Source organism: Pipistrellus hanaki, assembly GCF_964339955.1.
Source record: "Pipistrellus hanaki genome assembly, chromosome: 7".
NCBI lineage: Eukaryota > Metazoa > Chordata > Mammalia > Chiroptera > Vespertilionidae > Pipistrellus > Pipistrellus hanaki.
This window is the reverse complement of record NC_140509.1, coordinates 14,119,710-14,147,683: the sequence shown is the minus strand read 5'-3', so window position 1 is coordinate 14,147,683 and position 27,974 is coordinate 14,119,710. Positions and strand designations below refer to the sequence as shown.

At 42.1% G+C, this 27,974-nt stretch overlaps 1 protein-coding gene across 3 annotated transcripts in view; it reads right to left on the bottom strand.

The window, feature by feature from the left end:
• Window positions 1-27,974, bottom strand: part of RUNX2 (RUNX family transcription factor 2) — a 222,534-nt gene that overhangs the window by 24,821 nt on the left and 169,739 nt on the right. For all 3 annotated transcript variants that reach the window (XM_084889810.1, XM_084889811.1, XM_084889812.1), the window contains one exon: window positions 10,129-10,290. In XM_084889810.1, the coding sequence (XP_084745936.1) occupies window positions 10,129-10,290 (162 nt within the window). The remainder of the gene's footprint in view (window positions 1-10,128; window positions 10,291-27,974) is intronic.

Below are 27,974 nucleotides of genomic sequence, written 5' to 3'. Positions count from 1 at the left end.
CTTTAACTTCTGTCAGCTGGCCAGGGGGTCAACTTTCCTTTTTTGAGCCCTTTGGCCAATGTTCCACAGCACTTTCAAGCAACACTGAGAATATGCTGTTTTCCTAAGGTGTAGTTTGGGAGCTTACAGGTCTGTGTGGTTTTTTTTAAGGATGAACACCACAACATTATTATCAGACTTCTTTTTTTTTCAAGCCTGTTTTTATTTCCTTTGTAGTTTTTATTTAGAAAGGGTTCTTCTTAATTATGCATGGCTTTATTGTGACCACATCAATGGGTTTCTTATTGATTTATCATGAATCACTCCTCTCCTTGGCACAGGGTGGAGTGTTTATAATCATCATTATATCTGTTGCCATTATTCCATTAACTATGGCATTATTACTAATTATAATAGGAATCTAGCTAGAATGGTGACTGGGTTGGTTGGGAAGAGATCAGGGAACTTGGGATGCAGAAACACTGGTCTTATTCTCGTCTGCCATGCTTAGCTGCTCTGTTTCCAGGTGGTCACATTGTCCTTTGAGATATTCAGGGACAATGTTGCCTGAGCAGTAGTTTATTTCCATTTACATTACTTTCATGGATTTAGAGATATAGGAATATCTTCAGAGCCACATCAAAAATAATAACTTAGACAATACATCAAGTGGTTTCCTAGATTTGCCTCAGAACAAGTCATTTAAATTCTGACTCAGTTTATAATATATGTCTTTCTACTGGTTCTTCAAGAAAACAGAGTCTGAAAATGACTCTAAGTTATTCAAAATAAAATAACAAAAAATTGAATTTGAACAATCAAAATTAAAGAGCTGTCATTGCATTTTATCATATAGGATTTTAATTATAAGAAAAATATCATAGAGCTAACGGTGTTGCTCCCCTTTAAGGAGAGCGGGAACTTTATAATAACTTGCTAGAATGTATTTTTGTAATGGAATGTGAAATTAAGGTATATGGTCATTGTCATTAGCCTCCTACACGACTAGTACCACTTCTAGATCTATGAGCCAACTCCTCCTCCCAATGGGTCATAGCATAAGTAATCCTGAAGCAAGCAGCTCTGACTATCGGGTGACCTTTATCTGCGTGCGAGCACTCCCAGTGAGCACCCACAGGCAGAGCCTGAAACTAGCAATCACCCAAACACATAGCAAAGGATTAGAAGGCCAGGCCCTTAGCCTGGAGGGGCTTTCAATCTCACTGGGGAAAGATAAGATCTTACATATTCTTGTCATATCTTAAGAAACATTATGAAACCACACATGTCAACAAGTGTAATTTTTTTTCAGTTGAAAAATGTAATTGTTGGAGCAACTCAGACTCAGTATAATCTGAGCAGAATGGTATTGATTTTTTTCTTAATTTATTAAAGAAGAAGGCTTTATATTGGTTATGCAATAGAACAAAGAGACCTCCTTTCAAATTGGAGCATTGTTTGCTTATTCTGGCATGTGACTGCGTCATATTGTAAGATGTCATTGCCTACAGGAGACTAAAAGCTTCCTGAAGGAGAGACAACTTCTTCTGTTCCCTTCTATTCACTGCTGGTGTAGACCTAGTATTTGTAGAGTTGACTTGAAATGATTGAAGTAAATTAAAATTAATTCCTTCCAGGTAGGAAGGAATGAGAGAAGCTACTAATATATTAGGTGGCATTATACACATCCACAACGTTCCTGAGAGCCAGATACTATTACCGGAATTAAATAAGTTAATGTTAATAGGATTAACTAACTATACATTATCCTATCTGGGTCTAAAAAATCAGTAAAAGTGAAAAAATGAAAGACATGCAACTTCACAGAGTGGCTGATATGAAAAACAGGGCCACGTGGTCACCAACGGCCAAGGCCGCGTAAGGGCCTTCAGAGAGGCCGGGAAGAGAGGAGCTCGGTTCCAGGTTCCAGCATTCAGAGGGTCCCTGGCAAACTGCAGTGCCCCTGAGACCATGGAGCAGGACAGCGAGGTGACAGAAAACCCTATCACACAGCAAGGATCTAAAAAGGGGAGATGATGGGGCAATCTGGGGGGCGGGGAGGGAAACAGCCTGAAGATAAGACTGTTTGAGAAATGATCATTGTCAAAACGAGATCTTTGGCTTGGTTTTAGAGGAAGAGTTTTGCTTCAGTGTACAGCCCCGTTGATATCACTTCTATCGTTTCCTCAGAAAAGACTTTGACACTTTATTACATGATGGCCATAATTAATGTCAGACTCTAATTTAGAAATAAAAAAATTCTATTTGATCACTTGGTTGCAAGCTGGACCTGAAGTATGCTTTGGCATTATTACTAACTGTTAGCAGCAAGTTCTGGAAACAGATGCAGGCTGGATATGTGCTCTAAATATGAAACACATTGCAGAGAGGCTTGGAGATAAAAATACATACTGCTTATGCACACTCTTACTGTGCTATTTCCTGTCCTTATCAGCAACCAAAGTTCCTCTGGTTTTGCTCTTTCTTTGTTGTTCCAGGTGAACAAGCTGTTCTTTCTTCATTTCCCCTCCCCCTTCTTTTTTTTCTCTCTACATGCTCATCTTCCTTTTTCTCTACCTTCTTTTCCCCTATATTTGTTTCATTAACCATGAATTGAGCACCTCCTATGTGCTAGAAACTATACTATAAGGATTCAAGAATAGGTAAGGCACAGACACAGTCCCTGAGAAGCGTACCCCTAAAAGGGGAAAGGCATGCAGTCAAATTATGATACTGAAGGAAGGTATGTGAACAGGAGAGAGTGTCCCACATACAGAGGTGAGAAATGAATATACAGAGAAGAGAGATTTGCTGTGAGGAAAGAGGTGGCTGGGAAAGGGATGCCTGAGAAGGCTCAACGGGATGCTGCCCTGGATGCAGCCATGGGACTGGCATGGAAGAGTGAACCGGCTCCACACACTTGAGGCACTCCTGGCATCCCCAAGAGAAAGGAGAGGCCTCTACCCAGGGGTGTTGAATATACTATTTGGGGAGGCAGTTAAGTAGCCACATAAATGGATTGTTCTTTTTAGTTTGGTCTGTGCTGTATTGATATGAATGACCACCTAAAGGTAAATGTTTAGTAATTGGTCTCATGGGCAAAACTGAAGAAACGATTTCATTCAAAAATGGACCAATGATATGGAAAGCCATTATCTGGACCATGTGTGACAACTGCTGGGCAGAGGAAGTGTTTCCCAGCAAGGAATGCATGAAATACTTTCTAAAAAAGAAACATCGCTGACACAGTCAGGGACAAAAGGAAATAGTGTGGTGGAATTCCCAGTGTGGGGAGGGCAGACTTGATGTTTTCAAAAATATCAGAACATCCCTACAATGGAATATGCAGTGGTATTAAAAATGAGCTATGGAGCCATGAAAAGATAAAAAGAAAGTTTAAGTGCACATTTCAAAGTGAAAAGATCTAGACCTTTTTTTTTTTTTTTGAAAAGTTTACAAACTGTATGATTCCAATTACAGGACATTCTGGAAAAGGCAAAAATAGTGAGTGAGGAAAAAGACCAGTGGTTTTAAGGGACTAGGAGACACAGAGGGAAAGACAAATAGGGAGAAGTCAGGGGATTTTTAGGGCAATGGGACTCTTCTGTATGACTCTGTAATGGTGGATGCATGGCATTTAATGCACTTGGCAAAACCCATACAAGTGTACAATGCTGAGTGAACCCTAAGGCAAACTACAGTTAATAATAATATACCAATGCTGGGCTATCAACTGTAACAAATGCATCCCACAAATGCAAGAGGTTAATAGTAAGAGAAAGTGGGAGGAAGGGCGAGCTTATTAGTAGAATCTGTACACATAAGTTCAAATTTTCTGTAAATCAAAAATGGCTCAAAAATACAGTATTAATTTCAAAACCAATGTATGTAATAATATGCTTTTACTCTTTTGAAGTCAATGACACAACTTAATTTGTCACAGGCATTTAATAGTTAAGAGAAGCTTTCTTTCCCAAAAGTCCTTAGAATAACACATGCCTGGACAGACACCATGTTAGTCCTTGCAGGACCTCTGAGATGTGTGCACGGGCACTTCTGAGTAGTCACTTACGTGAGACGGTTGAGGCACAACAAACACCCTGACGCATCAGAGAACAGCGCAAAAAATCATCAGTGACAATGAAACTAAAACTCGGGTTTCCTCCGTTATATTGCCTCCACCCTCTTCTCGGATCCCAGGGAACCACAGAAGCCACTGTGTCATCAGAAAAGTCACTTTAATACTTCTGGCAAGGTGAGGTTCAAGCTCCCAAGTCTCCTTTTAAGAAAAGAGTGGGACTGCGGCAAGTCTCCCAATCACATTCCTAACCAGGTCTTTGCCGTCCCTACATAAGCATGATTCCTTTCACTGCTAAATCCTTTCTCCACGTTGGGTGCTCATACACGTAACAAGGTAAATCCTCACCAAAAACATCCGACAAGAACCACGCAGAAAATCAGTGTCAAACCATGCACGCGCGTTTCATGCCGAGCTCTGGTACCTCGGTCTAGCTACAAATAACAGGAACCCGTCACACAGCCAAGTTTAGTCAGCTCTGCGAGCTGGGCCGACTATCCCCAACTGACCTAATCGGAACGGGGATCACTTCTTGGGTTCTCAGCTCCAGTAACTCAAAAGTTACAACAACCTGGGGTCCAGGTACACCCTGAACCTGGGCCCGCAGCCATAGGATAGAGACATCCTCTGCTCGTGCCAGGAGATAGCCCCTTTTTAGAGAAAGCAAGATGAAGTTCAACCTACTGAATGCAAAAATAACCCAAAAAGTCAAAGTCACTAGAATAGAGAAGACTAGAGAACATTCAGTTGGTAATACAGGACTTGCCTTTGTTTAGGCTTCCTTACATGTTATATCTTCCCCTTCTGTGGCTTTAAACAGAGAACTTCTTCAAAATAAAAGTGGGTCCTGTTCAATGTAATCACTCGCCTGTGGCTGCTGTGCCAGAGGTGTGTCTAGCAAACAGGTGGCTCTTAATAAAGGAAGGGCCCTACAGTAAAAAAAAAAAAATTAAAAAAAAAAATGGATCTACTGTTTTATTGTAGTGGCTTCAATGTTCTGGTTTATTGGTATTAGTTGCGGGAGGTTTCCTTTTAACCTCTCTTAGGGCACCATTCCCTCCTATGCCCTGGCTATGCCCACGTATACACGGCACATTACTGAAGCTGCTGGTTTCAAACCTTGATTCGGGGGACTTGATAGGAGCTCAGTTATAAGGGTCATTTAAAAATGAACTGCACCAATCCCCGCTGGTTTTTAAATTACATGAAACCATCATCCGAATATACCTTTAATGATAAAAGGAGGGTTTGTTTTTTCCACTAGCAATTTCTAGATTTTGTGGTAGCAATAAAATAGCTTTAGTCATTTTATTTATTACACTGATGCCCATTCTGCTGACCTTTGAAAATATTATAGTTTAGAGACCAAGAGTCATAAAAACAGAGACCTCTTTAATGCCCTGTGTAGTTAAGTGGAATTTTTTGATATTTAAATGTCTTGAAAGAAATTCAAGACTATTGGCTTTCACAAAACAAATAACCTTCAGAAAGATTATAGTTCTTAACTGTCTCGTGTAAAAAGGCCCTACAAATGCAGAGAAAAATCACCCATTTATGTACTGGCCTCTGAGAGTAAGTGACGCAGGCAGAGAACACGTGGGCCCTTCCCTTGAATCTCATTCCTGGGTCCTAAGTCTCCAAGAGACCTCCAGAAAGCATCAGAGAGGCCCACAGGCACACTGGCCAAGACCACAGAAAAAAATCCCAGCGACTCTCCCTCCTGCCTCGTGGATGCCAAAAAGGGATGCAGACTTGGACTTAGCTGAGTACTTCACGCAGGTGGATGGGGGTGGACGGGTGGGGGAGGAGTTATTTGCGATGAAGAAACTCCTTTAGCAGGCTGACAACAGCTCATCAACTGACCCGCAAGTCAAAAAAGCAGACTGGATACACAGCTGTGCTGCTTTTCACGGCAGGATAATTACATAAAATGTATTTTGAAAGTCAGTGAGGTTTTATTCACACAGTGTTTGGTAATGACCTCCTGAAAGGTAATTACAGTCTTTGTGTCAAGCCTCACAAGTGCTCTGAACATCATAAAAGCCGTGGAGATAACATGATTACAATGATAAAGGCCGTGGTTAGGGTGGCTGTCAGGTCCACTGGACCTCGCCTTGCCATGTTTGCTCTTTAACTTCTGCCTACCTCTGCATAGTGAATATGCAGGGAATATTCTTTTAGGATAAAATGAGATAACGTGTAAAATCACTCTAGGCAGGTGCTACTGAAATACAGATTACTTTGTGATGAGGCCACAATTATCACAGTAAGTGTGGTGGGGAAGGGGGGCCAATTCCTACAAGGCTGCTTCTGCGCTGTAATGCCTCATTATGATAAGGTAGACGCTATTAGTCAATTACATGACAATAATGTATTGATCAGTCATAACTCTACACATGCTGCTATTATTCTTGTTATAATACTTAAGGCTATTCAAGGTTAAGAAAATGTTTCCTGAAGTTTGTATTGTAACTATGAGCTTTGAGACATCTGGTTGTGTATCATTCTTTGCAATAGAAATTGTGGGTGACATACCATTATAATATTATTTTATTTACACCTTGCTTCCAAGACTAAAGAAACTATATAATATAATATCATTGTCATTCATTAAGTTCTAGAATTTGTATCCATACTTGAAGCATTACTCATAAGAAAGGATACCAAAAAAGCAAGTTGTAAAATCAGATCTCTGACGGCAATTAAATAGATTAAATTATGCCTTTCTTTGTCATGGTCTTTTAGGATGAAACAGAATTTGTTTAGGAACAGGTCTTCCAGAGAGAGCCTTCTGGTTGCTTTTATTCGTATGCTCTCTCAGAGAAAAACATTATCGAGCCCAGTGGCATGTAAGTATAACTTAACATTTTCTATTTCCTGAGATAATTGAATAGTTATTTTCTTTAGCCTTTACTGGCTTTATATGAATGGTTCCCAATTGTTTTAGCTCTATAAATATTCCTGGAAAATCTACAAATAATAATGGTAATAATGACAAACATTTACTGAGTATTTCTATGTGCCAAGCACAGTATTAAGTGCTTTAGGAATGCATATGAATATCAACTCATTTCAAAGGTTTTTGTTTTAAATATGCTCTGTGGTGACCCATTTTATAAAGCAAATAATACCCTCTGAAAGTTTAGATTGTTATCTACTTGATATATTTAAGCCAGGGCTTGCCTGCAAATCATATATAGACATACAATTTTTGCACAACAGTAGCTCCAGATATCAGCTACAATCTATTTAGCACATAATGTGTGTTAGGCCCGCCCTGAGCACTTTACATAAAGCATCTCATTTAACCCTCACAGTAACCTTAAGAAAACTAGTATATCCCTGTTTTACAAAGAGCAAAACTGGGTTTCAGAAAAGTAAGAAACGTGTCCTCTAGATGTATGAGCTGGGATTCAAGCCTGAGTCTGACTCTCCAATCCTATTCTTTCTCACCCCTGATGGTGGGAGAATATTTTATGCATCCCTTCCTAATTGGGGATAAGAACTGATGACTCCACGTGAAAACATGCAAATGGACAGCACAGGAAGAGGTGAACACAGGACTGCTTAGCGATGGAGAAGAATGTTAGTATCGCAGCTGTCCGTGTCACAGAGAAGGCGGGCCTGGTCCTGGGGGACAGCTACAGACATTGAGGGGGCAGATAATGAAACAGAAACCATGCACCTGGCACCTGGGCACCTACGAGACAGGCCCCACTCTACAGAGGTGCCTCGGACTGGTCGCCAGGGCAGTGGAAAGGGTGCTCATCTCAGGTAACCTGGTCCCTAAGTCCCACAGGCAGCACACTGAGCAAGGGCAGGTGGAGCAGGGTCCCTCCGGATCCGTGACGGTCCACGCCTCACTCTTTCTTCCTGCTTCCCCGTGCTGCTGACCGAAGGGATTTTCTGTTCTCCTCACTTCAGTGTTGACACATACCCTCCCTCCCTGGCACAAGGCAACTCTGCCAGTAACAACTCACAGAACTGTTTGGGGTGGGAGGGAAAAGCTGGACTGAACTGTTTAAAACCAGTTTAAAGCAGAGGATCCTTCCTGTCTTTGGCCTCTGTTTGTGGACATGTTTCACATCTTGATCGGGAGACAGGCTCAAAATGACCTGGCTGTCCTACGTGACACGTGCAAATGAGAAACACTTGTCAGGGTTATTTTCGATGGCTTCTCTGCTGAATCATATACAAGCAGACTCAGTAAGGAAGAGCGGGGTGAGGGGTCCCTAAGGCTGCCGCCACTCCCCAAGGCTTTCCTTCTCAGAGCTGCCAGAGGACAAATGACAAGCCTGCCTCGGCCACACAAGAGGGAACCCAGAGGACCCTAACAGAAGCAAGCTGGCACAAACCCGTCCTGCCACAGTGTCCATTGGCCTGTGCAACATAGAGCACCTAAAATGACACACAAGAGGGGTAACCAGAAGGGATCCGACACCGTCCAACACTGTCCCTGGCGCCACCCCGGCCTGCCTCATCATAACCCTGTGCCTCCTTGTCCTTCCCTGTGTCTTTCAGCGGCATTTGCCTGGAGGAGCCAGTCATTCCCATCGAGGGAAATGACAGCAAGATTCTGCACACAGCGCCTTTGCCTTTCCCCCATCAAGAGCATGTGACTCAGGAACCCGGCAGTCGGAATGCAAGGCATGGCACAGTTCTCCCTCCATCCCTTTGCCTACTCACCCCCATGGGAGTCCATCTGTGGCAGGAAATGTGAAGGCCCTGGGACCAGAGAGCCCTGGCCTGCTATTTGCTGGAGAAGCAAACCCTTCCCTCCTCCCCAGGTGAAAGAAACAAAGGAGACTGAGCTAATCAAAACCTGCAAGCCTGCTGGTGGAGCTTCAGCTTGGCAGTGGTGCAACTCAGCGGAGTGAGTAACGGCGTCGAGCTTTGCGGGAAAGGAGAGCGGGAGAGAGACAGAGACAGAAACACAAAGAGAGAGAGAGAGAAAGAAAGAAAGGCATTAACCTGGCCAGGAGTCACACAGGTGCCTGGAGCCCGACCGCTGAGCAGTGTCTGATCGATAGGATCTGGCTATATGTCCTGGAGGCGACTATCTCTGGGGCGGGCAGTGCCGTTATATGTGCGGTGGGGTGTGCTGAGAGATTTATTTCTTATTCACAGGACTCACGGGGCTGGCCAAGAGCCGTGAGGTGGACTTGTGAGTTGGAAGTCTTCATGGGCACGTCCTGACTCTCTATGAGGGATTCCCCAGGAGGGAGAGGCCGTTTACCCCACGCACTCCCACCGCGAGCCACGGGTCTCTGCGGTGGCTGTGGCAGAGTGGACGTGCGAGCACTGGGGCAGCCACATGGAGAGCAATAGCAGTGCGCTCCGTGGTTCACAGAAAGCCTGCCCTGGGGGGAGCTGGCCACTCAGAAGCCACGCGTGGCCTTTTAAGACTCTTGCAGGCCTCCCTGCACCTCAAGTAACTACTGCGCTTCCCCGAAAATAAGACATCCTCCAAAAATAAGACCTAATGCATGGAAAGATAAGGCATCCCCTGAAAATAAGACCTAGCGCAACTTTGGCTTTGGGAGAAAAAATTAATATAAGACACTGTCTTATTTTCGGGGAAACAGGGTAGTTTGTGAAAAGGAGCTTAAGTGTGTAGTTGCTCTCTCTCCTGAAGCTGGTAAGCTTGGACTCCTGGGACTTAACAGCCTTTAGTACTGGGGGGGCTGTGCCATACCTCTGTCCTCTGGCTCACAGGCAGGTGTTAGGAAAAGAAAGGAATAAGCAGAGGAAGGCCTGGCAGGAGACCCTCAGGAGAAGGCCCTGGTGATAGGGGGTTGGGCCCCATCGGGGAGTACAGTGCAGCAGGGCGAAAACTGGTGGCATGCAATCACCTTAGAAAATGTGCCATCTCTGGAGGGTTTCTGACTTAAATTGGGAGACTATGTGCTAACCCCCTAAATCAGAAGACCCGGTCTGCCCGTTGTCAAACCCTGGCCCACATGCGTCTCAGAGAGTTACTGTGAGCACAGGCAAGACAGACGTGGCCCATCCTGCAAGCCCATGCCCACCCCTGCACGGGAGTGAGTTCTGAGTTGAAGTGTGGTCTTTACCTGAAATGCGCCTGGGCACGTCGGTGATGGCAGGGAGCCCGGTGCCCCGTGTGGAAGACAGCGGGGTGGTGGAGTGAATGGACGGGGAAGTCATCTGGCTCAGGTAGGAGGGGTAAGACTGGTCATAGGACCACGGTGGGGAAGACTGTGCCTGCCTGGGGTCTGGGGAAAAAAGAAAAAAATCTTTAGTATACCAGCTGCTGTGACCTAAGAACACACAACCCAGACAGGATAAAACAGGAGGAAAAACACACACACACACACACACACACACACACACACACACACACACACAGTCTACTTATTCCCAACAGCCCCCTCCCCTCAGGCCCTGTATAGCACAAAGCTAGACAGGCTTTGGGTGTCAATAAATGTAACAAAATGAATCACAGGGGAGCACGATTTGTCTCTCACATAAATGGAATAGGGTGAAAGTAGACGTTCTACTTAGAACGTCTAACCGACATTAGAAAACTATCTGCTTTAGTTATTTTTACAAAGCTGAATTCCATTTTATTTGCTTTCTGTGCTTCTTCATTTACTCCAGCGAACATGTATTCCTTACTTCTTTGAACGGTTAAAAATCCTTTGAACAATTAACTTAGTTAAGGAACAAGCAGACTGCTGCTTTCCACTGCGACCTACCCAGCTACTGTCTCAGACCTGCTTTCCGGCTTTCAGAGTGTGTGATGCCACCATGTTAGCAGGTCGGAGGGATGTCACCTACTAGCATGGACGTGGGAGCAGAGATGAGAACAGGGTAGGCAGCATGTGAGGAGAGTAAAATGGAGGGGAGCTGGGTATAGTGTTCTCCTGGAAAAATGACTCCAAAAAATAACCTTTACAAAAAGGCAAAACTTAATTTCAAAGCCAGCTGCTCTGAAGAACTGAAAAGCCTCATCACCATCCAGACAATAAGAAAAATGATCTAAAACAGGAGAACTGGGACATGTCTTTCAACCTATTGGAATCTGTTTTAATAAAGGTGTCACGTGTTGGGAATGTGACCTAGTGTTACCTACAATCACTATAATAATAAAAATCATGAGCAACCAACTTGTTAGGGCTCACTGCTGACCATCAACGGTTTTGGGGGGATCTCTATTGTGTTTCTTGGAGTAACAAACTCAAATCAAGGCCCAAGTGGATTTAGCAAGAGCTTTAGTCTTCATAAGAAAAAAACGTAAATTTGCTCTATGTTTCCAGGGCAGAAAAGTGTATATCTCAAACTGTTTTGTTCTGACTTGAGGGCTAATCAAACAGAATCACAAGCACATTTCTCTTAACATTTTTTTTCTAATTTCAAACATTTTTGTTCATTTTAAAAATGTTAATTTTTAAAATTCTAATATTCCAGCCCATTCACAAGACAGCTTTTATATTAGAATATCTATGGATTTTGGAATGTACAGAATTAGGTTCAGGCTCTGAGGCTTCTACTTTCTAACTGTAATCTTGGGTTAATTACTCAGTGACTCTGAGTCTCAGTTTTCTCATCTGTAAAAGGGGTAGAGGAATAATAATATCTACATCACAGAGATGTGATATTACAGGAGAAAATTATGAATAGAGGACTAGCATAGAAGGCACTCAATAAGTATTAATTTTTCTCTTTAAAAAAACTCTTCACAACACTAGGGTAGTCCCATGGTTAAAACACATATGCATTGGAGTTAATAAATTTGCAATAGGTTTAAAATTATTCCCACATTGCCTGTCAGCCTTTGAATATGAAAAGCTTATTTTTCAAAAGTGATTAAAATATTTGGATAGTCAATTAAAGTTTATTTCTAAAAATAAAAATGAGAATAACAAGACAGATTTTTCTGAGATGATTCCTCTTTTTAAATACTCTCGATTTTTCTCTACGAAGTCATTTAATTTCAGCTATTTCTTGTTTATTTGTTCAATTCAGAAACAATTTATTTAAAGACTGTCTAAATAGGACATACTTTTCTTGAGTCAAAATAATTAAATACATCTGGATATTTATCTGATATTTACTCTATCAACAAATATATAGAAAAATTTCACCCTATTCCATTTTAAGAAACATTTACCTGAGTTTGCAATTTGGATAAAAGTATATTGTAAACGGTGACCATAAACTTTTCCTTCAGAAATCTAAAGGATTTGCTCTTTAAAATGTTCAAGGCTGAGATTGTATAGATTGGCAGCATTTCAAATCTGAGTGAGTGGTCCTTGTTATGTATCTGATACTGACTTCCTTGCTTTAACGTTAATGTAATTCACTATTCAGAGACATGGGAAATGATCTTCAGATGGGAAAAGACACATTCCTTACAGCACCAGAAGCAACCTAATAAAGGCAAGGCCTTCGTTCAGGAAACATTTTCAGTGGACACCAGGGTCAAGAACCACAGCGCCGAGGTGGGCACACAGAGAACTCACATTTGGGTTTGAGTTCTACTCTACTGTCACCAGGTGACTTCCTGAGCAAAGCAGTGTGGCCTGAATGTCCATTCCTCTCCTGTGCCATGCAGTCCCCAGTAGTATTGGGGCACCATGCCCCCAAATGGGGGGAAAATACAAAGAAATGTAAAGAGTGACTAAAATTATTAAAGTTATATCACATAGGAATTGGGGAACTTAACTTGGATGAAAGATACAACCTTTCTCTAGGGGAAAAAAAAACAAAACTCTTGGTGACACAGGATAGTTGCATGGTTAAAACACATCTGCATCGGAGTTAATACATTTGCTGTAGGTTTCAAATTAGTCCCACATCACCCAGTTCTCCTCGTGCAGAAAGGCCCAGTGCCAGGAAAACAGTGAGTAAAGGATCTGAGTTGGAGTCCAGCTCTGCTCTTTATATAAGCTGTATGTCCTAGGCTGTGTTAGCATGCTCTCTGTACCTCAGTTTCCCCGCGTGGAAATGAGGCAGCATAACATAGTAAAGCGAATACAGCAAGGGGGTTTATGTGTACTTGGCTGGGTAGAGCTCCCCGATGCACTAACCAAAGCACTTAAACATTGGATGCCTCAATGCTCATCTGGAAAATGAGAGTAATGGTACTTATTAGGGTTGTTGTGAGCAGTACATGAAGTAGGCCTCACATGATAAGCCATCTGACACTCCTGGCAATATGAAGTATATAATATCTAGCAGTGATTATTGCTACCTGTAAAATGGATATAATAACAACTACTACAATTCTATTTATAAAATTAGATGAGATAATATAAGTAAAACCATTTGTATAACTGGGAAGTACTATATTGAAATTTATTCTCTTTAGGAGGGCACCTCATCAAGGCCCTGCTGTGTGTGTGTTTCTTAATGTTGCTGAGCTTTAATTTCCTCATCTGTGAAACAGGTTTGATAATATCTCAGAGAGTTGTGTAAGCATTAAGTAATATAAAGTGTGTGCAAATCATCATTATTCAAAAAAGTTAAAAATATCACTCTAAACTATTCACTGTGGCTGGGTTGCCTAATGTTTTTCGTGAAGATTTTCAAGGTCAGATTCAGCATAATTCAGTATAATGCCTGGCACACAGTAGGTACTCAATGAACAACCAGTGAATGAAGTTTCCACGGTGGCTTGAGTGAATAATGGAATTTTACAAGAAGTAGTAATTAGTCATTTTCTAACTTCCCCTATAAAGACAGTTGTGTCGGTGAGGTTTTAGCTTCTACATAAACTTCCTGACTGTCAGAACAGTCTATTAAAGGATAGTTTTACTTAGTGGGGGTCCTTCCTGCAGATGTCCAAGATTAGCAAAAATAACTTCTCACTATCCCTAAACAACTGAGATCTCTCTGCGTTTTTGGGGTGCTTTGTCTCTCAGAGGACAAGATGTAGTCCAGCCAATCTCTTTCAAGGACACCATCACCATCTTAAGATTCTATAATAATGACCTACTTAAGAAGAGAGAGTTACTAAAGTAAAGTAGAACACAAGAACTGCCACGTGATCACTAGGTTTTAGTATAAGTAATTTTAAAGGGGACAGAAATCTTTTTAAAAAAATTTTTCAATTACAGTTGACATGAAATATTATATTAATTTCAGATGTACAATATAGTGATTAGACATTATATAACTTACAAAGTGATCCCTCCAATAAGGCTAGTACCCAACTGACACCACATACAGTTGTTACAATATTACTGAGCATATTCCTTGTGTGGGAGAGCAATCTTAACAAACAAGTAATGGTCTCTAGACACCCTAGGGCCAGTGGTCGGCAAACTCATTAGTCAACAGAGCCAAATATCAACAGTACAAACATTGAAATTTCTTTTGAGAGCCAAATTTTTTACACTTAAATTTCTTCTAACACCATTTCTTCAAAATAGACTCGCCCAGACCGTGGTATTTTGTGGAAGAGCCACACTCAAGGGGCCAAAGGGCTGCATGTGGCTTTCGAGCTGCAGTTTGCCAGCCACGGCTCTAGGCCTTCCCTAATATCCTGTGAAGGAACCATCAGTCATCAATTCCAGCTCCACCATTTCATTTCTGGTCTGGGTGAGAGATGTTGGACAAATTATATAACCTACCTTAGCTTCAAGCTTCCTAATCTGTATAATGGAGATAAATCTCCCCACTAAAGTTGCTATGAAGAGTAAATGAGATAATGTAATAACAAACTTAGCACATGGAAGGAACCCAATAAATGTCCACCACTGTTAAAACTTACACTGAACTTTCATTCTGTGTTTAGGTTTCCAGCCCATGAACTCTAACTCTAGCAGACGACCATTTTTAGGAAGCTTCCTATGGTTTTGAAATTCACTATTTGGAGAATATATGTGTATTAGTCATGTCAGTAGCCATTGCAAACTTTTAACCTTAATCGTGTTCTTTCTTAGTCTTGGTTTACCCAAGACCAAGAAATCTTAATCTCCTTTAGTGTATTTTCTAAGACTGTACACTTTAACTTTTTCCAAAATGTTAGTGGAGAAAATATGGCTATAAAATATCTTGACTTCCAAATGCCCAATCACCAAGAAAATATCACTCCATTATAAATATACGATTACAGCATGTTTGCTTTGTTGTAGACAATGATTCATGCTTACAGAAGAGAAAATTCACCTCAACCTGATCTCATAAAGGATTTCTGATCTCAACTTCCTGAAGAAACCTGAGACTTCTGAGATTCACTCTTAACTTGGATGAGTCAGAGCAGGTGACAGATGTTTTTAGGCAGCACCAGTCAATCCCAAGGTTATTAATAGGGAAGAGTACAGGGCCCAGCTCTGAGACAAATCTACCAATTAACCTCTAACAAACCAGAAACTGTCTTCATCTCAACCCCAGGCCCCAAAGAGCCAGTATAATCCACTCTTTCAGTCTTCCCATCCAGAGTTACATTGAGTAGTTTGTCTTCTCCAGCTGGCAGAAATATGGAGGGCACACCATGTCCTACCACTCCAACCTAGAAGAATATTCTTGATTTTCGTGTCTCAGGGGATAGTGGGGTCAATCATAGTCTTGATGCTACATTCTGGGTGGCTTTCATTAACTATAAGCACCCATAAGTTTTGAGAGGATCACTTAAATTTTCAAAAGAGATGAAAACTGCTATTAAAGTATGTTTATGGTGTTTTATAAACTATAACTCATTGTTTTTTTCATGGCAATCTTCAGAAGCAGTATCAATGCTATTTTTATGACTATACTATACTATACTATATAGAGATTCAAATATGAAAACTTAAAAACAAAACCCTTGGTGTTGGGGTTTTATGGCACTAGTCCCTGGGAAAGCTGCAATATTAAATACCACATGAGCATTTCAGTAGGACTCCACCCCTATTTCTCCCCAAACTTCTCTCCTAGCGCCTAAAAAGGGGGATTTAAAGGGAGTTGAACTGTAACAAACAGAGGGGGGAAAAAATCAGGTCTTTCCTAGATTATGGGCCTGCTGTCTCACAGGCAGGATGTGACTAATCAACATGACTAAATGGGAAAGAAGAGAAAGAAGCAGTAGACCGAGGGCAGAGCAGAGCACCTAGGGAGCTTGGAGATAAAGCCAATGAGAAAAGAGCCCCCAGCTCCACCTGTGAACGCATGCTAAGGACTACCACTGGGCATGGAAGGGCAGGCACTTTAGTGACACCTCAAATCTGCAAGAGCACACTCCCCAAAGAAACCGTGGCTTTCTCTTTAAGAACAGACCAAATCTAGCTACTGAGAGTTCAACTTAAATAAAAAGCAGTCATTTGACCTAAGGAATCCCTTCAGCAATCATTCCAACTGAGGCAGTCTGTCAGAGACACTGATAATCCCAAAACTGACTGCATGGGACCACCCCACTTGGCTTGTGTTCTGAAAGGACACCCACCAAAGTCCAGAGCCTGCCCACACTTGGCAGTTTCTCTCCTAACTCACTAAGTGGCAGGCAAGGCTTGACTGGCTCTCCCTTTCTCATATACAAAGTACAAATGGTCTCCACTGCCTCATGTACAGGACTTTTGAAGGGGAAACTTTTTACATGTTATTCTGGTGAATCAGCAAATCACCTGTTGTTGTTGAGATAAACAGTTCCTGGATGCCCACATGGCAGTGTGATGTTTAAGAGATAGATAAGAAGCAGAAGGTATTTCTTGCCTTGAAAAATCTCACACAACAGTTGGGGAAGTAGATGTAAAACAATGAACTCAAAACTTCCAAAGCATGTACTTGTGTCTTTAAAAAAAAAGCTGTGAAGATAGAGATGAACCACAGAACACCAATGCCAGAGTGGACTTTGTGTGTCCTTCCTCTAAGGTGGTGTTCCTTCGGCTTTGGCTGCCTGGAGATTGGTTGCATCTACTTTCCATTCTATAAATCTCCAAAGCATAAAAGTGCAGAAGGCAACATGCCCAGGGGATGTTCAAAGATGCTAATTGGGGAAGGGTTCCCATCTCTCAAGCTGTCTTTGCATAAATGGAGACAACCATTGACTTCCTCCTGTGGGTATGAGGAGAGCAAGCTCTCTTCTCTGGGTTGGACTAGAGCTGAGGATAATAAGTGGTCTGGGGAAAAGGAAGGAGTGGCTGGGCATTTTCTGAAGTGATATGCAAAGAGTCATGGGCTCTATGAGCAGCCATACTTGCAAATGACTGAAAACCTACATTTCATGTTTGCATAAGTGAACTCCAAACACTTGAGGTCATAATAAGAGAGAAATGGGGAGTGCAGATGGTAAGAAAAAAAGGAAATGAACTGACTCTGGGAAGACCTGTAGAAGTCTTTTTTAATAAGTCTGAAGGGCGCGAGTGGGAGGCAGAGTAGTCAGAGAGCTTTACAGAGGCCCAGTGAAAGGTACACGTAGAAACTCAGTGGTAGCTCCAAGCAGGCCCCCTTTTGTAAATACTTCAGATAAACGTGTGTGGGTGTGAAGAAAGGCCTGCCTTCCTCAGGAACACTCACAACGAGGCACTGTGGACACGGTGCTGAACTCCATGCGCAGACAGAGAAAACAAGTCTACACGGCAGAGCCTACACCAGCACCCAAAGGCTGCTTCCTGTTTGTGCTACCAGCAGGCTTCTGAGTAGTGTGACTTCTGCCCAAGTTCAGGGTGCCTGCAGTGAGCACCTGCTCCACTTGGGGAGCAGGAGCAACTAGAGAGATCCACATCTCCCCTTCTACTCCTCCACACCTTTCTCTTAATCAGTACTCATATCAGGCTCTGTAGACCTCAACTATTTCTTGAGAAAACTGGGGTATTTACAGTGAACAGAGTCTACTAGTTTAAGATCATGCCTCTCAATTGCTACCAGGGTCAAGTAAAGTCAATACTGTTTACAGAGAGAGGCAAGAGTTACAGTTTCCTATCCTCAACTACTTCTGTCATTCATAATATATACTCACATTCACATGGACATTAATTCCCATTTCAAAACAACTTAGACTAAATACTAAATGTTAAAGTCTGTGTCCTCTCTAATAACCTTTTTAACTACACTGGATTTTTCAATGAACTTTCTCACACAGACCAAGGTGGCTGAATCATTTGGCAGAAAGCCAACCCAACTGAGTCACAGAACTTTAAACTCGAATTTGGGGGGGGGGGGGGAGAGCAGCAAACTGGCTAAAATGGCATGCTATGTAGGGTATACAGGGCATGACAACAGATTATGAGAAGAGAAACTTAGGAGACAATAGCAGGCAAGAGAATGAGAAGTGATAAGGATAGCCTATGACATCATAACCTGTAACAAAATGCTAGAAGTAAAACCAGAGGGAAGTTGAACTATTAGGACAAGGTAATGAGAAGGGCCTTTCAAGTTTCTCCAACCTTTGGCTGAATGGAACTCATAACTCTTACAGAAAATGAAGGGATTTTTTTATTATTATTACTTAAAAGGAAAACCCAAAAGAAGAAACAAAGGGTTATAGCACATGTCACACGTAACCTGCCCTGAGCCTTGGCCTACCCTGGATCTCAGAAGTAAAGCCAGCAGAATGGGGAATAAGCTACACACAGGTAGAACCTTAACTTGAGATACAAGTGGGATGTGGTATTGGCCAATGGAAGTGATTCTTAATTCAAATCACAGTATTGAAATGGGTATAATAAATGCAGGCTCAAATCAGTTTGATATCAACATCCAAGGTGTTAAAGAAGGTCCTGGGCAAGGTGAGCCCTGCTATTGGATAGATGATGGTGCCCATGGTTCTAAGAATTGTCTCCCATTCATTCACCCATTCATTCAAAGGGATATGAAAGCCCTCATAGAGTTTTCAGTTTGGCAGGTGAGACTGATGTTAACCAACCAATCATACAACTGTGATAAAAGGAAACAATGAGATATCCTTGGCACCATAAAAATGTACGGGGGAGACTCCAACCATGTCTGGGGGTCAGGGAAGGTTCCTCTAAAGATGTAATGATTAAACCAAAACTGAATGGTAAGCAGAAGTCTAGTAGATTGAGTAGATGAGGGATAGAACTTAAGGAAAAGCAAACAGAATGTGTCAAGTTCCTGGGACTGAGACAGTATAGTTTGGGGCGGGGCAGGGGAAGGGGGGAGTTGAGAAAGCCAGTTTGGTTAGATTACTAACACAAGGTTCAAAAGAATATGGCATGAGAAAGGGAGAGCAGGCAGAGAGGAGCCAGGCTATGCAGAACCTGCTGGGCCACACAGAGGTGCAATGAAAGGTGGCTGAGGTGTTTTTAAGTGTGGCGTGACATAATCATACATGCGGGTTTAAAATCTCCCTCTGACAGCATCATTATAGAAACAGGGCAGAAGTCCAGTCCAGGACTGGGCACACGGGGAAGGGTGTGGAGGTAAAACAGCAGTTGAAATGGATACAAGGGTGGTGCCCTCAGGAAACTGAGAAGCAGCTGAGGGCACTTAGCTGCCCCCACACATCATCTGACCTTGAAAATGAGGCTCCCGAGACGCCCCTGGCTGGATCAGGATTGCCTCTGGATGAACAAGGTAAGCCTGGGGTAATTGGCCTTGGGCCTGCAGCACTGAGTTAGGCAGGCTCCACCTGGTACTTTCTGGCTCAGGGGTGAAGCCTGGACACTTGTGCATTTAACGAGCTCCCCAGGTGATACTAATGTACAACAAAGTTTGAGAACGAGGAACATCATTCTTACTGATGACAGTTATAAAGGAAAATTACCCAACACTGTTTTTGATGTAATCTTCCCTATCAAGAATGTTTTTCAAATACAAGGAGCAGAACAAACATGCTAAAGAGGAAATTAAAACCCAAGAGAGGTAAGGAGATAAGGGAGAGCAATTTGCTTCTTTAAATGTATTCAAGTTTCTCCTCCAAGATGAATTATACCCCACAATACTGGCTTCTAATTGACAGAGTATGGTTTCTATTGTATGCATATTGCTTTCAAATCGTCATAAAGTTGAAACATTCTAGGTTGAACCAGTGTAAGCTGGGGACCATCGGCAGTTGTTTTGGAGCCATTGTTGTTATTGACTTGCTTGCAGTCCAATAAAAATCCTCAAGTCAATTTCAGTAGTCTGTGTTACAATGAACTTTTCACATTCATCACCTACCTTTTGTGACTATTGGAAAGCAGAAGGGGTTCACTAAAACTTGCTTCTTAGGATTAATATAGCAATAGATTAAGAGCAAGCTCATCTGCCTATTGCACATTTTGACCTAAGCAAGATAAGGCCTTATCTCTAATGTGATTTAGAGGTAGATAAAGGCCAACCAGAAAGTGGCCGTTGATGTGGATCTGGGTCAGCTTTGAGAGAGGTACACAGGCATGTATCCAAGGATATTAGAGTCCTAATTACGTCCAGCATCTTCATCAAAGTCTGGAAGAACAAACGCAACCTGTTTAAGCTTCAAGATGAGACAAAGTTGGAAGGACTAGCCAGCACTCTGGATGAAGATTCAGAGCCACAAAATAACCCTACAAACTAGAAAGAGGAGGTGAAAGTGCCGTGATGAAACTGAGCAAGAACAAAAGTACAAGCTCATCTGGTCAGCTCCAAGACGGGTCGGGGGAAGCCTGAGATGCATTCACAGAGCACTACCCTCAGCCTTTCCATTGGATGCTCCTACTTCCCACTGAACTGAAACTTGGATTTGCCCAGATCAGTGGTTGGCAAACTTGTGGCTCATGAGCCACATGCAGCTCTTTGGCTCCTTGAGTGTGGCTCTTCTACAAAATACCACGTGTGGGCGCGTACATACAGTGTGATAGAAACTTCGTGGCCCATGTGCAGAAGTCAGTTTTCAGCTCTCAAAAGAAATTTCAGTCGTTGTACTGTTGATATTTGGCTCTGTTGACTAATGATTTTGGCGACCACTGGCCCAGATCTTTCCTCCTAACCGTTTCATTTGGCTGCCGCTCAGCTCATCCTCCAAGGCCACAGAATGAGCCAACTTCTCTTCAGAAGTTCTTCCATCTTTATCATAACCTACAAACTTCCAGAACATTCCCTCATGTTGGTACCTGGCTCACTATCTTCCTGGTTCCCCTGACTTGTACCGAGTCCTATGAGAAACTGTTGTTCCCACTGATGACCCACCACATCAGAGCCCACACCTCTTCACAGACTGTGACCACGGCAGGAGAATATCACATAATTGAGCTGACTGGCTCTCCCAATTATCTCTCTCCTTAGCTGGGTCCTCAGTGACGCTCAACAAAAACCATTTTCCTTTCACACCAGTCATCTTGGTGACAGCTCCAAAGATGTATTATTATTCTCAACCTTTTCCCCCACATCCGCCACTGCTCCTCACCTGAACCACCCTGTCAGGTTTCACTTTCCTGGGACCCTGATTTCTAGTTTCAGAAATCTCCTGGTGCCTACGTTTTCTTATTCATTAAAACAGGTTCACAATCCTGACTCTTCTGTATCGGCTGTCTTTTCCAACTGTTTTTTACACAGTTAAAAAGCAAATCCTTAGCAAAATAAACAAAGCCCTAGAAAGAATCTGATAGCCTTCACTGGGAGTATTCCTGGAATATGTCTGTATAAATTGAAGTGAAAAAAAAAGAAAAAAAGGAATGAAAATACTGCTTAAACTGATAATATATGTAAAACATTGTTGTTGCTTTTAATACTGCTGAGTACAATATACACCAACTCTCTGTTTAAAGCCCTGGGTGGGTGCCCACCATGTTTAAATATCAAAATATACCACCAGAGCATCTATTATACCAAATCTCATGCCTAACTTGCCCCTGGGTTAGACCTGTAGATTGAATATTTCACTCAAAGTCAGCTCCCTATTGTGATCATTGTGCCCACAGCCCAATGCAAAAGATAAAAGGGGGTGAGAGAGGTTCTTGGGCAACTAATAAAGAGAAAAGATATGCATACATGTATGCACACACTTACATATATACACGTTTGTAAAGCTGTAACTAAATATAAAACTGAAATGAGGAAGATGATGTTTTGGAAAAGAATGAGAGAAAGAAGCTAAGATTTCCTCTGGGCAGAGACCTAAAGGCAGGCTACAAATGGAAACATTAGTGAGACATTATGTTGGAAATGCAGCCTTATCCCAATTAGATATTAACTATGCATATCCTATTCCAGATAGGGGGAAATTGTAAAGACAAGTTTTTGGAACTCAAGAAATTAATTTTTCTTGGAACATGACCCCTCTGTTTCTTCTGAAAGCATAATAAAACTAAAGCATCTTTGCTTAATACAGAGATCCCAGCTGACAGAAGCCAGAGACCTATAAGAAAATGATCAATGGATGCTGCTAACAGTTTAAGCAATAATATGACAAGGGGACCACCAGCCCTTTACAGGGTTTTACTGAGCTTTATTTCTCAAAGCCAGCACAGGCAGGACATGAATGCTGCTCTTCCTGCCACGGTGGCTGCCACAGCTGCACAGATGTGAAACAGTGCCTACACACAGGATCTGCACCATTTCTTCACAAAGATGGTAACCAGTATATCCACTAAACACAATTCCCGATCACACGTGTGCATGGTAGCAGCAAATTTACTTGGCTATCCTGCCCAAGAGATCTGAAAGGAAGAAGACAGGACAAGACTTTCCAATAACTTCAGAGATTAAAACCCTGCACCACCAAAGTAGAACAGTACTTCTAACTTCTGTCATTGTGTGTGGTTATTTCAGTTCCTTAAGACACAGATGGCTACAGTTGAGTAGGACCACAGTGATCATAGAGCACGAGACCTCACGTAATTCCCACTCTCCACGTCCTACATTTCTCCACACTGACGGCACCTGCAGTGCCACTCTTCCTGCTCACAGTCACTGAGCTTCTCATGGGTTCTTTCTCCTTCCCATTCAGAGCCACACCACCCAGCCCCTCCCAACTTGCTTCACATTAAAGAATCATGTGGCCACTTGGCCCTTGAATAAAACAGTAATTTGAGACACGTACTCCTTCGTTGTGCCTTCCTACTTCTAAAAGGATTACACTAATAAATGTATCCATGCAAACACAGGGGGCTCAGGCCTAGGACAGCAAGACTCACATGCAGCCCAGGCCCCACTGGCCAAACTGGCTGAGGTCCTCTCAATGTTCACAGGAGGAGCGTTGTTTGCCAAGGGCATACAGAATCAGACTGGAGCTGGTGAGAACAACTATTTGGCCAGGTGACTGCTGATAAGATCATTGTCAACCTACATTTCTGGCAAGTTGTTTTTCAAGATACTCCTACAAATGTTACCTTGAATACATATGCTCAAAAATACATAATCATTAAAATGATTACACTGCATTTTAAAGTACAATTCAGATACTCCTGATGCTTCCTTTTAATAAATATATTGTCTCTAAGGATCCTAAGTAATATCCAATGGAGAGAAGGAAAATAAATTAGTCCCTTAAGACACATGTCAGTTAGACTGTTAGCAACATGCCTGGCTTGGTGAGGATGAGGGTGACTGCCTGCTAAGAACCTGGAACTCACAGTCAAGTGTAACAACTGATGAGGCCTTCAGCAAGCCATTTCTCAGAGAAACAATTTCTCCAGCCTGCAATGTATGTACTATTCATAGAATAAGGCTTTAATAAAAGCTCCATGTAAAACCATTTCATTAATGGTAAAGAGCTACACAAATGGAAGTTGTTAGGTACTGAAGTGGGAGGAAACAGAGCCTGGATAGAAATACGTGTCAGCTTCCCAAGAGCACAAGGTGGTGCAGAACTATGTGGACCTGAAGTTAATTCCTATATTTACCACTTACTAGAGGTAAGTGGAACTTTGGGCAAGTGATTTAGCTTCTCTGAGCCTCAGTTTTCATAACAAAGCCACCTATCTCATAGAGCTGCTGTGAGGTATGTTAGTTAACCCCATTAGAACAATACTTGGCACAAGACACACACTCAGTAAATGCTAGCTAATGATAACTCAATCAAATAGGTACTATAAAAATATTAGGGCTAGAATAATAATGGGCCACACTCCCTGAAGAACTTAATGAGCTGTTCATTTATTCATCACCAAACCAAAATCACCAAGCAGAGGTACTATATGAGACAATGGAGGTACAGAGATAAAAAGGAAAAAACAAAAAACATGGCGCTAGACTTTGAAAGTTCAAAGTCTGATGGAGGAGACAGAGGTGTAAACCAATAACTGTCATCAACAGACCAGTGGTATGGAACACTGAGTCTCAGCTCAGGTTGGAAAAGGCCTGGCAGAGGTGCCAGCATTTGATCTAAGTTTTGAAGAAAGAAAAGAAATGCTACCATCCTCAACTATCTTCTGGGCTTCTGCAGTAGCTTCCTAAATGATGACCCTGCTTCTATCATTGTCTCCTAATGATCTGTTCTTTACACAGCGTCCAAAGCGGTTTAAAAAAAAAAAAAACATATTGCTTCACATCCTTCAATAGCACCCCACTGCAATCAGGACAACCCAAGCTCCCTATCAGGGCCTTAAAAGCTCTCTATAATCTGGCTCCTGCCTGCCTTTCTGTATCATCCCCCTTGTTCACTACTTCCCACCTACAATGACCTTTCTGTCCCATGAAGGCCACATTCATTCCTTCCCGAGAACCTTTGCATGAGCTTCTCACTGCCTGAAATGTGTGCTCACAGGTCTACAAAGCTCTTCAAAAATCCCTTTCCCAACTTTCTAATCAAAATTAGCTTCTTCCCTTCCTAAACCTTTATCACATTTACCCTACTTCATTTTCTCAAAGCATTCACTATAATCTAAAATTGTCTTGTATGTATGTTTATTTGCCGATTTACTGACTATATAAGTAAAATGTAAGCTCCTGGTGGACGGGACCTATATCTATCTTGTTCACTTGAGTAACAGAAGAGCAGAATGCTTAGCCCAAAGGTTAGACACCTGTCCAATCCACCAAACCTAACACCTGAGTCAGCTCTCCTTTTAGGTGCAGTTTGCCCATGTGGACAGCGCTGAGTTTAAAGCAGCAATTATCTCCAGCAATATCTCCTAGCACACTATCCCTACTCTACTGCTATAACCGCATTCTGAACCCAAAGAAGGAGACATGTGTGATAGACTAGGTATTTCCTAGCACCCAGAGACAGGCACCAGATGTCTGAAAGATTAAAAAAAGGTACAGAGGAACCAACTTCCTCAGGAAGCCATAAGGAGGCCCTGGGCCCTCAGGCAGAACATCAGCAGCTGAAGACCACAGCAGAGTGACACCAGCAGACCAGCACTGTGAGGATGCCCGCCCACCACGTGGCTACACCCGTGGCCCTAGAACTGCAAGAGGCACTGGGGAACACTAATATGAAACATTAAGTGCTTATGACTCAGTTTATGGTTTCTAATTTCATTTTGCTCTTCTGGGAGTTTGTCTTGCCCTTTATGTTGGCAAGTGCGAGAACTAGTGGTGACTATACAACCATGATCTTTATCTTCAGTTTGGGGGTAAGAGCTTAAGATATCAAGAGAACCAAGCCAATGAGAAAGAACTGGGCCCTTTCGGTGACAAATGTCTTTATCCAAAGGATTACATGAACTGAAATGCAGGTGTGGCACAATACAAAGATGTTACAAAATCCATTATAGGTAAGGCTCTTAAGCAGAACTTAAATTTAATCATGCAATTATGTAGATCCCAACCTAGAATGCTATCACATGGTTTAACCCTTTAAGTGCTACATTGAAATGTGATTTCTCCCATTACTGTTCATCACCAGAGAACAGGGACACCCTGGGAGAAGAAATTAGAAAGAACAGTTAATGATAACAAGGCATGATATTCCAGCCCTTCTTGCACTGATTGTTTCTCATCTAAAACTTTTTTTTTTCGTTCAATATTTAATCAGATGCTACCACTGCACTAGGCATAAAAGAAAATAAATCCCTCTAATAAACCCCTCAAAGAGTTTATAATCTAGCAGAGCAGAAGAAAGCAAATTCACAGAAGCTATGAAATAAGGCAATCTCAGCTAAAGCTTAGAGGCTGGATAAGCAGCCTTCTAGATGAAGATCTGGGACTCTTTCCTGAGGAAAATGACCATGACCTAGAAGATGAGTGGATGTTGCCAGCACAGAGACCACCATAGATAGGACAGCCTCAGTAAGGGGAGAGAGAGAGAAGGGTTGTCCTGATTGCAGTGGGATGCTATTGAAGTGGACTCAAAAAACAACAATATTATAGTCTAGGGCCCAGAAAGTTAAAGTCTAATCTCTAGCGCTAGCTGGTTTGGCTCAGTAGATAAAGTGTTGGCCCACAGACTGAAGGATCCAGGGTTCAATTCCTGGCGAGGGCATGCACCTTGGCTGCAAGCTCAATCCCCAGACAGGGGCAAGGTGTCTGCAGGAGGCAACCAGTCAATGTGTCTCTCTCACATCAATGTTTCTCTCTGTGTGTATCCCTCCCTCCCTTCCACTCCCTCTAAAAATCAATGGAAAAATATTCTTGGGTGAGCATTAACAATAAAAAAATATAGACTCTAATTTTCTTTTCTCCCACATATTATCTAAGACCCAATTCTCAATATGTGTGTGGTAGGCTCTAACTCATACTTATTCAATAAATTAAAATTTAATCTAATGAGAAAATAATGAAATCTATTTGATTTACTTTGAAGTGGCCACTGCAATGGGTATTCTTGGGTTTTCCTAATAATTTGGGCCATGGTAGAACTCTTAATGGTAGAAATCCTTGGTTATGGGCAGATACTTGTATTGTCTCACTAACAATATGGGAGCATTTAAAGAAAGTACACACTTAAAGAAAGTGGGTGAGGGTATGAATCTTCAAATTTGTAAAATTTGAGAAAGTTGTTGGGCCCAATACTTTGTGAATGTTTAAAAAAAAAAATGAGGAAGACTTGTCTATAGATCAATTCCACTATGCTGCAACCCCAAAATGCAGAGATAATGCTCTTGTAATATAATTCCAAAAAGCAATTTGTACCTAGAAATAAATTTGTTTTATATTTTCATTTATTGGAAATATATCCAGTGAATATTTAAACATTAGCGTTAAATGACCATGGTGGAGTTGCAGCATGGTATCTATAATAATAAAAGCATAATATGCTAATTAGACCAGATGTCCTTTCATAGGAAGCCGGGCTTCGAGGGAAACCTGGCTCCTGGGTGCCTGCCAGCAGCCAGAGGGAAGCCCGGGCTCCCGGGTACCAGAGGGGAGCAGGCGCTAGCAGCCAGGAGAAGGAAGGCCTACTCTTGCACGAATTCCCTTCATTGGGGCTCTAATTGTATAAGAAAAAACATACTGCATTAGGAGTGACGAGACCTAATTCTGCCCTGCTACTAACTGGCTATAAACAAGGAGCTTAGCCTTCCTGAGCTTCCCACCAGGAGGATGGTGGAGAGAGGCTGACAACCAGTGGAGAGCTGTCTGTGCAGGTGGCCACACACCTGATCTGCTCAGATGCTCTTCCAGCATCAACCTGCCCCACGCTCACTGCACGCACATCTGGGGGCTGAGGGGTAGGTGCCGTGAAAATGCAGCTCTTCTTCACAACTTTTACCAGCTTTTTGGTTAATGATATCTAAGGTAACTTCAGATTCCAAAATGTCTCCTGGTTCTATTTTATGATGTCATCTTTAGGTTTGAGGACAGAGTCTTGAGAAAAGCATCTTCTTACGTGAATCTAGCACACAGATTCCAAAGACCATTTTAAAAGCATTAGTCATTAGCAAAATATAACTGGCAAACAATGAAAATTTTATATATATATATCTTGCCATCATAAGTCCCTTACCAATCATATATAAACACTTTATATATGTATACATATGCTTCTCCACATACACAGTCTAAGGAGTACTATAGAGACAAAAGGACAGGTATCATGAACTTTGATCAGTGATTCAAAATCCACCACTTTAAATGCAGCAGCACCTGTACTACAAGCTTCAAATTCACATTAGTGTAAACTTCACCCCTGCATTTTCATCCAGGACACATGCCTAGTAAACACATTAACTTT